This window comes from Gadus morhua, chromosome 6 (assembly GCF_902167405.1).
Source record: "Gadus morhua chromosome 6, gadMor3.0, whole genome shotgun sequence".
Taxonomy (NCBI): Eukaryota; Metazoa; Chordata; class Actinopteri; order Gadiformes; family Gadidae; genus Gadus; species Gadus morhua.
In genome coordinates, this window is record NC_044053.1 from 11171775 (window position 1) to 11185699 (window position 13925).

The following is a 13925-nucleotide window of genomic DNA, read 5'->3' on the forward strand; positions in this document are numbered from 1 at the left end:
TGTTACATTTGAGTTCTGCTCATTTTTTTTCCTTTTCTTTCTGGTGCCGGTCGCGCCGGTCCGCCCCGGGAGCTCTGGGCTCATGTGTTCCTGTTGGTATTGTTCAGAGGCAGTAATTAGAGCGTTCTGCCGTCTCCAGGGGCCACACTGTATACAGGGCCGGGTTGTCACCAACAGCAGCGCGCCTTTATCCCCCGTCCTGGATAGAGATAACTTAAGGCGCTTTCATACACACACACACACACACACACACACACACACACACACACACACACACACACACACACACACACACACACTGAGACGCTCAACAGCAGTTAATAGAGTATGACGATTGGACGATTAGGACCCTTTGAGCCTGGCTGAGAGAGAATGGCGGCCATGTCTTGTGTTTCAACCGCCACGAATACAAAGTCAATGCCAGCTCCTGTGTTGTCATCACGGCCCTTCATTTGACCTTGGGGCTAGGAATGGGAATGTCTCATCTAACGTCTCCAACCGTGTTCCTTGTGTCGTTCCCCCCCCCCCCCCCCCCCCTGGCGTCTGAAACCCTAGTGAGGGCAGCAACCTCACACCGGCCCACCACTACCCTGACTTCCGCTTCAAAACCTACGCGCCTCTGGCTTTCCGCTACTTCAGGGACCTGTTTGGCATCAAGCCGGATGACTACCTGGTAAGGCTCGTCTTTGCATGCACTGCGTTGGCTCTGACGCAGAGAGAGTTAGGATAGATTAAGGGACAGGATGGGAGGATGGAGGAATAGTGGATAGTGGGCAAAGAAGAGCATTGTCAAAAAGCTCACAAGGTCATCTTGTTTGTGTGTGTGTGTGTGTGTGTGTGTGTGTGTGTTCTGCGTGTGCGTGGGTGTGTGTGTGCATGTGTGTGTGGTGTTTATTTATATACTGAGCAATAGCAACTATGTACGATCACTTGGCTTTTTGTCACAACAAGCTGATTGAGTTGAATCTTGTTTCGGCGTTATCATTTATTCATGCACCTCCAAAGGACTTCAGAAAAGCCCACTAGCTGACGTTTAGATTGGGCCGGGATGACAAATGAAGTTCCAGACGGGGAGAGAGGACGGAGCAGGCAGGGGGACGAGGACGAATGGGCCTGGAGGATGCATGCAAGATTTCAGATCTTGAGATGATTATACATTAATTTAGGGAGACACCACGGCATACTAATTCTTAATGTAGAGAGAACACACTGACACAGGCATACACACTCATACACACACACACACAAACACACAGAAAAAAACCATATAATTGTACCGGACCACCCAGAACAACATATTCCTTTTTTATTTTTTTACCAGTATAAAAGCAAACGTAAATAAACATTTCGTTTTAAACGGCTCACAGGACATACTGTTTATTTGGAATCGCTTCCACGTTGTTTTGCCAACTTTGCGCAAGCCTGTGCCTGTGGACAGCTGGTTTAAATCCCCCTTTGTTTGCTTGTGGTGAGTGTGAAGTCCTCAGTCCTCTCATCCATATTGGGGACTCCTTTCCGCAGTACTCTCTGGTGAACGAGCCTCTAATCGAGCTCTCAAACCCGGGGGCCAGCGGCTCGCTCTTCTACCTGACCAGCGACGACGAGTTCATCATCAAAACGGTCCAACACAAGGAGGCCAAGTTCCTGCAGAGACTGCTGCCCGGTTACTACATGGTGAGTCTGGGGGGGAGAGATGGCTGGGCCGAACGAGGTGCCAGCTGGCATGTTGACAAGCAACACAGGTTTTTTTCTTTCTTTACTGTGGCTTTTATCACACTCATACAGGGTGACAGGTGCCCTAGTTGCAGGTTTGGAACTAAAACCTGAGACTTCCCCTTTACTGGACTCTCACTCTTTAGAGAAAGTCATTTTAATAAGAGGAACGTTTTTTGATTCAATAGTTCTCTCACTGCTTCAGGGTTCAGTAGTTCATGAGCAAATCCAGACGGTCAACTCAAACCCCCCCCCCCCTCCGGGGTCAGTCAGAGTTGAACTCTCTAGACCTGTGATCGCGGAGCATGACGGTTAGGCTTGTATCCCACTCTCACCGCGTCCATCCTGCGTTCCCACGCCTTCCTCCCCTCCTCGCCCTCACAGAACCTGAACCAGAACCCGCGCACGCTGCTGCCCAAGTTCTACGGCCTCTACTGCATCCAGTCGGGCGGCATCAACATCCGCCTGGTGGTGATGAACAACGTGCTGCCTCGCTCGGTGCACATGAACTACATGTACGACCTCAAGGGCTCCACCTACAAGAGGCGGGCCTCCAGGAAGGAGCGGGAGAAGGCCAATCCCACCTACAAGGACCTGGACTTCCAGGACATGCTGGACGGCCTGTACTTTGACACAGAGACCTACAACAACCTCATGAAGACCCTCCAAAGGGATTGCCGGGTAAGGCACTCAAAGCCGATCATTAACTCCGGTGCCCTCCTCTTCCACTCCTCTCCCTCTGGCCTGTCAAGAGGGAGAGGAGTGGAGTGGACTTCACCGGGCGTCCTTCGAAGGTCATGGTTAAACGCTCACCAAACGTTGAGAGGCTCACTCCCTGTCACCCGGTACTTTTCCAATCCAACCCCCCATCCCCCCCCCCCCCCGTGTATTTATTTCTCTCTATCTTCCACTCAGGCGGAGACTGAGTGAAAGCAGAGAAGGATCAAGGTCATTCATTCAATAGTCTGTCATAAGACGTCTCGTCATCTCTAGACCAGGAAGGAGGAAGAGTTGTTGTTATTTCTTTTTATTCTTGATACAACAAAGGTTGTTTCAAGAAGTGTCACTGCCTGTCACCAGGTAGCTTTCCACTCCAACCTCCCCCAGTATTTATTTCTCTCTATCTTCCACTCAGGCAGAGACTGAGTGAAAGCAGAGAAGGATCAAGGTCATTCATTGAATAGTCTGTCATAAGACGTCTCGTCATCTCTAGACCAGGAAGGAGGAAGAGTTGTTGTTATTTCTTTTTATTCTTGAAACAACCTTTGTTGTTTCAAGAAGTGTCACTACCTGTCACCAGGTAGCTTTCAGCTCCAACCTCCCACAGTATTTATTTCTCTCTATCTTCCACTCAGGTGGAGAGTGATTGAAAGCAGAGAAGGATCAAGGTCATGCATTGATTATGAGATATTGATTAGTCTGTTATGAGACGTCTCGTCATCTCTCGACCAGGATATTATTAGTTGAGTTGATATTATTTCTTTATTCTTGAGACCACATATGAACACAGTGGTCCCACCATGGTCCCAGTTGGTTCTCAGGCCCGGCCCTGGACGTTCCCAGGCCTTGGTACCCTCTGATGACGGGACAGCCTGGGCATCCTTCACCGGGGTCACCGCCTGTGCCAGGACATCTGGGAGGCGAGGGGTTGTGTTTGGCATGGGGGGGGGGGGGTGGGAATACACCATGGTTAAAAAAAGATGCAACTCCACCCATGGGAAAGGACCAACCTCAGGCCTCCCGGTCACATAACGGTGTTTACCCATCACGTGAAAGCCAATTCTCTCTCCCTGTTTGAGAGGGCCATTACGCACTTTGGTTAGGACAGCCAGCATGCTCCATGAGTTTGAAGAAGAGTTTTAACCACCAAGGGTTAACCTCTGTCCTTTTTTCTGTCTCTATGGTGGACACCGTCACCGAGCCTCCAGACAGAGCCTGTCTCTGGTCGGTGTGTTCCTTTTAACGACTCTCTGTGCGGCTGCTGCTGCCGGTATTTGACAGCCATGACAGCTCATAAAACACACCACTGTGTCATTACGCCATGAGCTGGTAGACAGAGGGACAGAGAGACAGACAGAAACAGAGGAAATTGGTCCGAACAAGTTCTAAAGTTAGACCTCAAAACCGCAATTGATTTAGTTACTTCCACGAGACAAGCAGACAGTTCTCGGTAACTCGAGTAGAAGGAGGAAGGTGCTCCGATAGCGAGAAGAGACTTTCCTTGGTGTATGCGAGCGGTGATGAAGGACACACAAATAGGCCGACGTGTAACCTGCGTGTGTATGTGTGTTTGTATGTGTGCGTATGTATGTATGTGCGTATGCGCACGCGCGTCTGTCTGTCTGTCTGTCTGTCTGTCTGTCTGTCTGTCTGTCTGTCTGTCTGTCTGTCTGTCTGTCTGTCTGTCTGTCTGTCTGTCTGTCTGTCTGTCTGTCTGTCTGTCTGTCTGTCTGTCTGTCTGTCTGTCTGTCTGTCTGTCTGTCTGTCTGTCTGTCTGCGTGCGTGCATGCGTGCGTGCGAGACACGTGATGGTAACGTGAAACGTTGGCAGACCGAGAGAGGATTGGAGAAGTAGTCATCTGTTTGTGTATGATTCGGTTGCCATGCTTTCTCTGCGGTTGCATTCCTCCCACATTCCTGTGTGCAGGAGGATGTTTGCATACCAACCGGGGTGAGACAGAAGGGATGACAGGATGATGCTGTTTGGGTGTTTTGTTTACCCACAAAGCCCATGTTCAAGAGAGTCAGTCTGGCCCAATGTCCCACAAAGTAGCCAGACACCAGACTTGAGATGGTTAGTGGAGATCAGGGATGTGCATGTGGTTCATATATACAGTACGTTCCGCGTGACAGAAATTAGACCATAAGACAGCTACACTCACACATACACACACTCACACAAATCACTGTCGGCATTCAGTGTGTGTGTGTATGTGTGTGCGTGTGTGTGTGTGTGTGTGCGTGCGTGTGTATCGCGTGTGTGTGCGCGCATGTGTGTTTGCGCGTGCGCATGCATGTGTGTGTGTGTCTCTGTTTGTTTTTGTATGTGCGTGAGTGTGTGAGGGTATGTATGCGTGTGCGTGCGTTTGTGTGTCGTTTTGTGTGTGTGTGCATGTGTGTGAGTGTGTGTGTGTGTGCATTTGTGATTGTGCGTCTGTATGCACGTCTGTTTGTGTGCATGTGTTGTATGTGTGTATGTGTGGCTCCAAATGTCAGAGAGCAAAGTCAAGGCTGAGAGAGACCAGGAAGGAAAACTATGTTCCTTCAGAGCCATGCCAACCTATCAGATATTAGCAAGCAAGCAGACTCCATCACTGGTGGTAGGAAAGTTGTGACCTCACTGTTTACGACCAGAGCTGCTCTCTGAACAGTCAGCAGGCCCGTGCTTGTCATATGTTCCAGTGGTGTTTTCACTAGGTGGCTGAATATGATCAAAAAATCCTAAAACGACAATCTGTTTGTCGGCGACATTAGTTGTCGTGGTCCCCTGTGTGTGGACCCATCCCTAGATCCCTATGTTCATAGTGCTCTGTTACATCAGCAAATCTCTTTTCTTGATCATGTTCCTCTCTTGCCCTTGATTCTGATGTTCTGGTTATATGATTCTCCTTTTGTGACTTTTCTGTGTTAGTATCTTGCAAGCAAAACTCCTCGCCGTTGTTTTCCAGGCTATCCTTCTCTGCAGCGGACACTCTGCCTCACCATGGGGGGGGGGGGGGGGGGGGGGGGGAGAGGAACTGTGGTTGCAGAACACAGCGCTTTAACACTGCCTACATGTTTTATGACGCACAAGCTTCTCTACTTTGCTCCACTCACTTCTAGCATTTCACCATCTTACCATCACCGCATTTGCACTTTTCTAAATGCTTCCCAATAGTTGCGTTTCCTCAAGTGTGCCCGTAAAGGCAAGCATCAGCTTCCTTTAAAGTTCAAAAGTTTGAAGAGTCTGTGCTCGCGCTCAATCGGAAGGTGACATCATCAGAAGTTTATTCATATTTTGAAGATTCATTTTTTGCTTGGCCAGCAACTTTTCTCCCAAGCAATTTAAAGGCTCTAGCCTATTGGGCAGACACCAGCCGTCACTGCATATAAATGATAACACTTAGAGCACCAGGTTGTGAAAGAGCTTGGGAACTTGAAGGCTGAAGGATTTGGGATAGGGAACATGTGGAAAAAAACTGAAAAGTCAGACAAAACTGGCTGAACTCCCTGAGAACATACCTCACGAGTCAATGTTTTCTCTTAACAGTTGGACGGACAGCGTGAAGGTTAAAGTCCAGGGGTAGACGTTGAAGGAGGAGGCGGTTCCACCACTGGCTCCTCTACATACCTGTAGGCCTGTTGTTGGGTGAAGGGGATGGGTTGCATTGAGGTCAGATGGTTTGGTGCTAGCGTTTGTTAGCGACTCCAAACTCTCGCTCGTTTGTTATCATCATAGCATCCTGTCTCTTTCTCCCGAGCGGAAAAAAACAAAGTGCACCCTAAGCAGAAGTTCTCTCTCTCTCTCTCTCTCTCTCTCTCTCTCTCTCTCTCTCTCTCTCTCTCTCTCTCTCTCTCTCTCTCTCTCTCTCTCTCTCTCTCTCTCTCTCTCTCTCTCATTCTGTCACACGCATTCTGTCACACGCATTCTCAATATCATTTCCTTCCTATCTCTTTCTGCATCTCTCCCTCTGCCGTTCTTTCTCATTCACACTCTCTCTCTCTCTCTCTCTCCTAAATTCGATGTCCTCGTTCATTTCTCTCACCCCCTGTCTCTGTTTCCATGAGCCAGCAGCCCTTGGAAGCCTTCTCTCCCGGAGAGGAGCGAGAGAGTGAGAGAGAGAGAGGTTTGCTAGAACAACAAACAGGAGATGTAGGCCGAGTGTGTGTGTGTGTGTGGGGGGGGGGGGGGGGGGGGGGGTTGACAGGATGAGAGTCAGGAGTTTCTGCGGGGGGCGATACGGGGGGTTTTCTTTCCGTAGAAGAGCTTGTGAAGAGGGATGGGTATTCTCATGCTATACTGGACTCAAGTACAAGTTTGATCAGTCAGCTACAAAGTCATTCAAAGGCCTGCTCCTGGGGCTTCAGACAATAAGTGATGAAATACACAATAGTATAGTATAACACAACGATAGACAATGTTCTTTACCGCGTTCATCAATGTATGTTCTATAAAAAAAGACAGGACAGAGTAATGTACACTTGACCAACAATAAAATCAATCACAATCAATAAGCGTTGAGGGTCCGATGTTCCAGAATACCTAACGAGCATTAGCAGCATTACGGTAATGTGTGTCACTTGAAGGGAATTTAACAAATCACTTTAGCGTTTAACTCGTCATGTGCTCGCTTTAACGTCACACTGCCGCTGTTGACACCGAAGGAACGGTCTATTAATACGCTCAGGTGAGTGACAGAGGGAGATAATGGTTCTTCCAGAGCTGCATAGCTCCTCTGATTGGATGAATGGCTGTTGCGCTAAGGCTGTGTTCTGGCTGTCAAGGAGAGTGGAGTTATGATTGTAATGGAGGGAGGGATAGTTCCGTTCTACCTGTTTAAGAAGCAAGTAGCGCAGCACTTACGCTGAAGCGCAGCCTAAAGACAAGCATTTCAACATTTCATGGCTTTATTGGATTTCATTTAGGGGAAAGAACAGCCATAATGAGATAAAATATCGAATTAAAGAGGCATGCAGAAGTCTTTTCCTATTAAGTTGGACATGGGGCAGGCATGGACAACATCAACAACAACAACAACAACAACAACAACAACATACGTAGCCCTTTAAGGTCACAGTTGAACCCCCTGCGGTCTTGGGACGACCCTGACACGTTTAGTGGCTACCACCCTCACTTCACTCGGCCAACAACGGAAACAGTGTATTCAAATTAAATCTCTTAAACGATACTCAAACATGAACCCTTAGAACAACAAGCCCCCAGGCGACATTAAAATAGGTTGTATCTGACAGACTTTGCTCTCATTAGCCTTTGCTATCAAAGTGGCATGCCTGTAGGCATATGACTCTGTTTGGATTCAGACTCAGGTACTGGCGGGCTTAGATTATAAACACTTCAGTCGCATCACATCTGTGTGTGTGTGTCTGTGTGTGTGTGTTTGTGTATGTGCGAGCGTTCCCAATGCACTCTTGTATCAAACAATCTTGTGAGCGTTTATGAAGAGACGAAGGGATTTGCACCTGTGATCCGGACCTCCGCAGATACAGACCGTGTCTGCGTCAGAGCGTCAGGCTTCAGTGTTCAGGCACTCCATCATAAAGACAGCCATTCTCTGGTCTTACTTCAAGTCACGTCCTGGGACCTCACAGTACACTGGCATGGTGGGGCTGGGTGGGGTTGACGCCTGCAGCTGGATCCTTTGTGTTGTGATGGCTGAGTTGGTGTGCCTGGTCGCTGCTCCGTCTGGATAGTGGCCCCATAGTGAGGGTGCTCTGTGGGCTGTCTCTCTGTGCGTCTGGCGGTGGTCCGAAGAGGCTGCTGATTGAATGGAGCGGGGGAGTTGGGAAGAAGGGATGTAAATCAGCGATATGGAAAAATCTGATATCCGGAACAAAGACCTGAGTGTTGCTCTGAGTCGCTCATTATGTTTACTGTGTGTATGTTCTCCTGTGTGTCTATGTGTGCGTGTTTTCTGTGTGTGCATGCGTACGTGTGTGTATTCTGTGTGTGCATATCATATCCGTGTGTGCGAATGCAAGCACGGGAGAGAAGGGAGATATAGCCATGTTAAACACTGCTGGCCTGTGCGTGTGTCAGTGTGTTTGAGTTGGTTACTGGGAACATTAAAACACATCAAAATACGCTGTAAATAAGTCTTTATTTGTAGGCCTCTGTGGAACAGGAATAATTTGAACAAACTATATTTTTCATTCAATATTTGTATTAATGTGGCTCTCATGTAGCCATTACAATCACATCAAGTAGTTCATTGTGTTTGGTTAAGGTCTCTCTCTCTCCCTTGCTTTCTCTCTTTTTCTATCTCTCTCTTTCTCTCTCTTCCTCTTTATCTCTCTCTCACTCTCTCACTCACTCACTCACTCACTCACTCACTCACTCACTCACTCACTCACTCACTCACTCACTCACTCACTCACTCACTCACTCACACACACACACACAGCATGTGTGTGTGTGTGTGAGTGGCAGCAGGAGAATATCATACAATAGCACTATTGTTGGCAAAGGATTTAATGGGTTTAGGTAGAATTTTAATTAGTTTACATAAAACATAGAACCATGGCATTGTATAGTAGGAGAGGAGGGGAACTTTGTTTTGTTTGAGCGCACACACACACACACACACACACACACACACACACACACACAGACACACACACACACACACACACACACACACACACACACACTCAATGCCATTGCAGAAACCAACCACCACTAGTGGCAGCTTGGACCCATTCCGTGCATGCTGCCCCCCCCCCCACCCTCCCCCACCTCCTCCTTTCTCCCTCTAGTATAGTCATGTGACCATGCGCTAAGTGAAGGAGACATGGCGTCAGAGAGGGACCCTGGGAAAATGGGTGAAAGAGTCCTCAGTCGGGTCAGTGCGTAACACTGGGCTAACTGTGATGACGGCCCACCTTGTTGATCTTCTCAGTCCTCCTGCAGACTAAGATCTATGTCTCTCTGGGTCTTTGCGGCGCCAAAGTTGTTTGGCTAAAGCAACAGGTGGTGTAATGTTGCCCTTCAGGTGAGCTAAAGGTGAAACACATGTGACACACCGACCAGCCACCAGAGCCAACACTCTCCTCAGTGTGCTCTGTCTTGGCAAACAGCTCAGGATTCAAAACAAACACCATTTGTTTCGTTTGCATACGTTTCTAAACACCAAACACCTCTTATCCCCAATGTGCAACCGATCAAATGTAACGTATCCCAGTGCCAATATGGAAATACTCCTGGAGAGTATGTGGGCTGATCCCAGGAGTGCAGAGAAGCTTAAATCCCACCGGAGTCAAGGAGTAACGCAAAGCACTGCACGACCCCTGGTGCATCCTAATAACCCCCATGTCTCTCCTCCTCCTACCGTCTCTCTTCTTCTCCAACCTCCTCCACCTCCCTCTCCTTCATTCCTCCTCCATCTTCTCCTCCCTCCCTCCCCTCCAACCCTCCACTATCTACTCCCCTCTGCCTACTACCCATCCCCTTATCCCCTACTTCTCTCCTCCTCCCCCCTATCTCCTCCACCTCCCCTCTCCTCCCTCCTCCTCCTCTCCTCACCCCTCCTTCCTCCTCCCTCCGCCTCCCCTCCTCCCTCCCCCATCCCCTTCTCCTCCTCTCCCTCCCTATCCTTCCCTCCTTCTCCCTCCCTTCTCCTCCCCTCCCCCCTCCTCCTCTCCTCCCCTCCTCCCTCCTCCCCCCTGCTCCCCCCTCCCAGGTCCTGGAGAGCTTTAAGATCATGGACTACAGCCTGCTGCTGGGGGTGCACGTGCTGGACCAGCAGCAGAGGGAGGGCGGGGAGGCGGGGCCTGCCCCGGGGGGCGGGGACGGCAAGCGGCCCGTGGTGCAGAGGGTGCTCTACTCCACCGCCCTGGAGTCCATCCAGGGGGACGGCAAGGCGGCCGAGGCCCTCACCACGGACCACACGTGAGTGGGGCTCCCGCACAGACGCACACACGGACGCACACACACATCAGAAAGACACAAACAGATAGTCACTGAACGGCAGACACACGCACGGACTCGCACTCAGACAGAAAGAGAAACACACACACACACAGACGTTGTACGCAGTGTACACACACGCAGGCACATACACACACACACACACAATCACATATTCAAGCGCTCACACGCATGCATGCACACACACGTACACACACAATGGTGCACGTGCGTGCCTTTCGCCTACGTGGGCGACTGAAGCAGCCTTAGCAGTAATCCTCCCATCTATAACCATAGCTACACTTCATACAAACACAGTTTCTGTTTTCAATCGCCCGTGCAGACCAGGGCAATTGTTCTAAAAGCTGTCAGAATAAACAATCGGAGACGTGAGAAAGCACAACACCACAATGTCAACGGGATCCAGGGTGCTGAGCAGACAATGACTGGCATGTTTGTCTTGACTGACTGCATTCAAGCAGCTGGTGTCAATGACTCCATCTCCGTCACGGCCTATTTTTAACCTTTTTCCTAGGATGGGCGGAATCCCGGCGAAATCGCACAAAGACGAAAAGCTGCTTATATTCCTGGGAATAATCGATATTCTGCAGTCATACAGGTACGGTGGCTTACAGACGAAGACTCATTTTCAGTTAACGTGATGAAAAAAAAATCCAATGTGTGTACCTGAACAGTGAGAAAAGTATTGTATAATCCCGTTGAGAATAATCATACGATACAGATGAATAATATACAGATATACAATATAGATTATTTTATGAACCACTCACCTGGGTGATGGGGGATGAAATGCCTCACTCAAGACCTATAGATGTTTCCCTGTAGACGGAGTGACTAAATCACTTTTTCAAGGGACATTCTAGTCTTTTTTCTTTTAAAGTGTAATTCCGACGAAAATTTAAATTTGTTTTGGCAAAGGGTCCCTGTCGTGCCTGATTTCACAACAGGGACCCTTAGATACTGCAGAGGTTTGGTGCTATTTATATCAATATTGGTGGTTAAAAAATGCAGATTTGGAAGTGTTTGCGGTGCCCCTTACCAATAACATGGAGGCCAAACATTGCGCCGGGCAGACTCTATACTAGATTTTCAATGAAAAAAGTATCTGGAGGGCTTATTTGATGGGTATACATGCCAAAACAAAGACCCTGGCTTTAATTTTGCTTCAACAACATTACACAACTCATAGTGGTCTATACAAGTCTTCTCTGGTCACAGATGTTTGTGGTCAATACTAAGAGTGAAACGAGAGAGGGATGGGATGAATGTGAAACAGAGAGCAGCCTTTCATTCATTAATAGTATAAATAACATCATCCGAAGGTCTCAACGATTGCATTTAAATCCTTGGCGTTAAAGAGATTTAAAGTGATAAACTCAAAGTAGCCCTTCATTTCTGATCCAAGTCACAAACTCTGCGTCATGTCATCAGGCCTCGCGTTCACTGCTGTTAGAACAATTCCAGACGATTTCACGACATGGTTCTTCTCCCCAGGTTCATCAAGAAGCTGGAGCACTCGTGGAAAGCGCTGGTTTACGACGGCGTAAGTTGGAAAGAGCTCACTCACACATCTGCTGATGAACATGATGATGAACGGGGCTGTTCATTCACATTGTCGCAACAGACCCCTCCAAGGTTTAAACTCTCTCTCTCTCTCTTTCTCTCTCTCTCTCTCTCTCTCGTTCTCTCGTTCTCTCGTTCTCTCGTTCTCTCTCTCGTTCTCTCCCCCCCAGGACTCGGTCTCGGTGCACCGGCCTGGTTTCTACGCCAACCGCTTCATGAAGTTCATGAGCACGCGGGTGTTCCGGAAGACGCAGAGTAAGTCAGGATCGTTTAGGATTATATGAGCAGCACAATAATTGGGTGTCTGGTCACGTCACGTCGTTCATGTGGACTATAAATTGGTACTATGGGTGCACTCACACTAGGCCATCTGGCCGTGGCCGTGGCCGTTTTCACACCTAACCGTGCTCAAATCTGCCAGTGTGAATGTGGCCAGTATGGCCAGGCCAGGCCAACTTGGCCACTTGGGAGAGGTGTGCTGCTACGGTACGGGCCGCCACGGTACAGATGCCGTGGCCAGGCCACAGTTGCGACGGCCAACGGCCACGGCCAGATGGCCTAGTGTGAATGCAGGCCAGAGAACAATGGGGCCAGTTGAGCACGGTTAGGTGGGGGGGGGGGTGAGCAGTGAGGATGAGTTGAGGACTTAGCAGGGCTGTTACCACCACCGCCATCACCACCGGGCCTATTACTGAAAATTAATTCAACGAGCCGACGGCATGTCACACTAGGGGAGGGTCAGATGATCGCGGGGTTGGATGGTTATCATCGTGTTCCACATAGGCCCTATTCCTCTTATTCGCCGTATTCTTCGTGTTCCTCGTATTCCTCTTCCTCGTATCCCCGATGGGTTCGCTCGACATGCATCGCATTGTGCATTGCAAGACGTTGTCGGTAGGGCGGGAAAACTGCTCCGTGTTCCTGATGTTTATCTCACCTCCTCCTCCTCGTGCAGCCATCCGTTTCTCCCCGTCCAAGAGGACGCGCTCCTCCATCCCGGCGCTCAAGTCCTCCTCCCAGGAGATCCTGTCGTTGCAGGGCGAGGAGCAGCCGGAGGAGCGGGACCACCGGGGGGGAGAGAGGCTGGCGGGGGCCCGCAGCCTGGCCAGCCTGGACGGACAAGGTGGGTGCACTGGACGCACCACACACACACACGCACCAACACAGGCAGGCAGGCAGGCAGGCAGGCAAACAGGCACGCGCATGCGCACTCGCACACGCACGTACGGATGCAAGCACGCGCACCCACACACCCACACACGAGCATGCACGCACACGCACACACACACCGTCCCCAGCCTGCCACCCGTTAACCATCGGCGGGCTGTAACACACGTCACGCAGAGAACACACGCTCTCGCTGTGTCTGAGGGGTGGGGGTGGGGGGGGGGGGGGGGGGGGTACCTTGCTGTCACCCACCGCAGCAAGGTGGGGGGGGGGGCTGGGGCTGTGCTGGAGCTGAGCTGTAGCCGAGGGCCCGAGCCAAGGTCATTTGCAGTACAGCAGCTCCGGCCCGTCCCGCGGCCGCTTTGTACTGTGTGACGTCGACCTTGGACAACCGGCCGCCTTCTTCTGTGAGTGGATCAGGAACAGGAAGCCTGGGGCTGCTGGTTGTAAACCTGTGAGTCATCGGCCTAGCAGGGCCCCGCTTCCACAGGGGGCCACACCAGGGAGGAAAGAAAGGCACAAGCAGTGCTCTGGATAATAGTCCCCTGTGTGTGTGTGTGTGTGTGTGGAGGGGGGGGGGGGGGGGGGGGGGGGGAGAGGGGGGGGGGGGGGGGAGCATGAATGGGGAATTATGCAAGAAAGCAAATGCTTATTAAGTGTAACCAGCGCTGCGCTTCCGTCGCGCTTTCTCGATAACACGCCGTGACCTTACTGGTGTTTATCGTGTGTTTGTGTGTGTGTGTGTGTGTGCCTGCGTGCGTGTGTGCATGAAAAGCAACAGTGGCAAGCCAGGGCAATATGCCTGCACAGAGGTCAGGCGTCACGTGACGTTGTCGGT

General features: G+C 50.2%; 1 protein-coding gene across 3 annotated transcripts in view; it reads left to right on the forward strand.

The window, feature by feature from the left end:
- pip5k1bb (phosphatidylinositol-4-phosphate 5-kinase, type I, beta b) overlaps positions 1 to 13925 on the forward strand; it is a 30502-nt gene that overhangs the window by 11941 nt on the left and 4636 nt on the right. For all 3 annotated transcript variants that reach the window (XR_003977177.1, XM_030359610.1, XM_030359611.1), the window contains exons 5-12: positions 556 to 673; positions 1522 to 1674; positions 2098 to 2394; positions 10110 to 10318; positions 10872 to 10955; positions 11852 to 11900; positions 12091 to 12175; positions 12876 to 13043. Coding sequence is in view for 2 of the 3 variants with exons in the window: in XM_030359610.1 (XP_030215470.1) it covers positions 556 to 673; positions 1522 to 1674; positions 2098 to 2394; positions 10110 to 10318; positions 10872 to 10955; positions 11852 to 11900; positions 12091 to 12175; positions 12876 to 13043 (1163 nt within the window). In the remaining variant the exon portion in view is untranslated. The remainder of the gene's footprint in view (positions 1 to 555; positions 674 to 1521; positions 1675 to 2097; positions 2395 to 10109; positions 10319 to 10871; positions 10956 to 11851; positions 11901 to 12090; positions 12176 to 12875; positions 13044 to 13925) is intronic.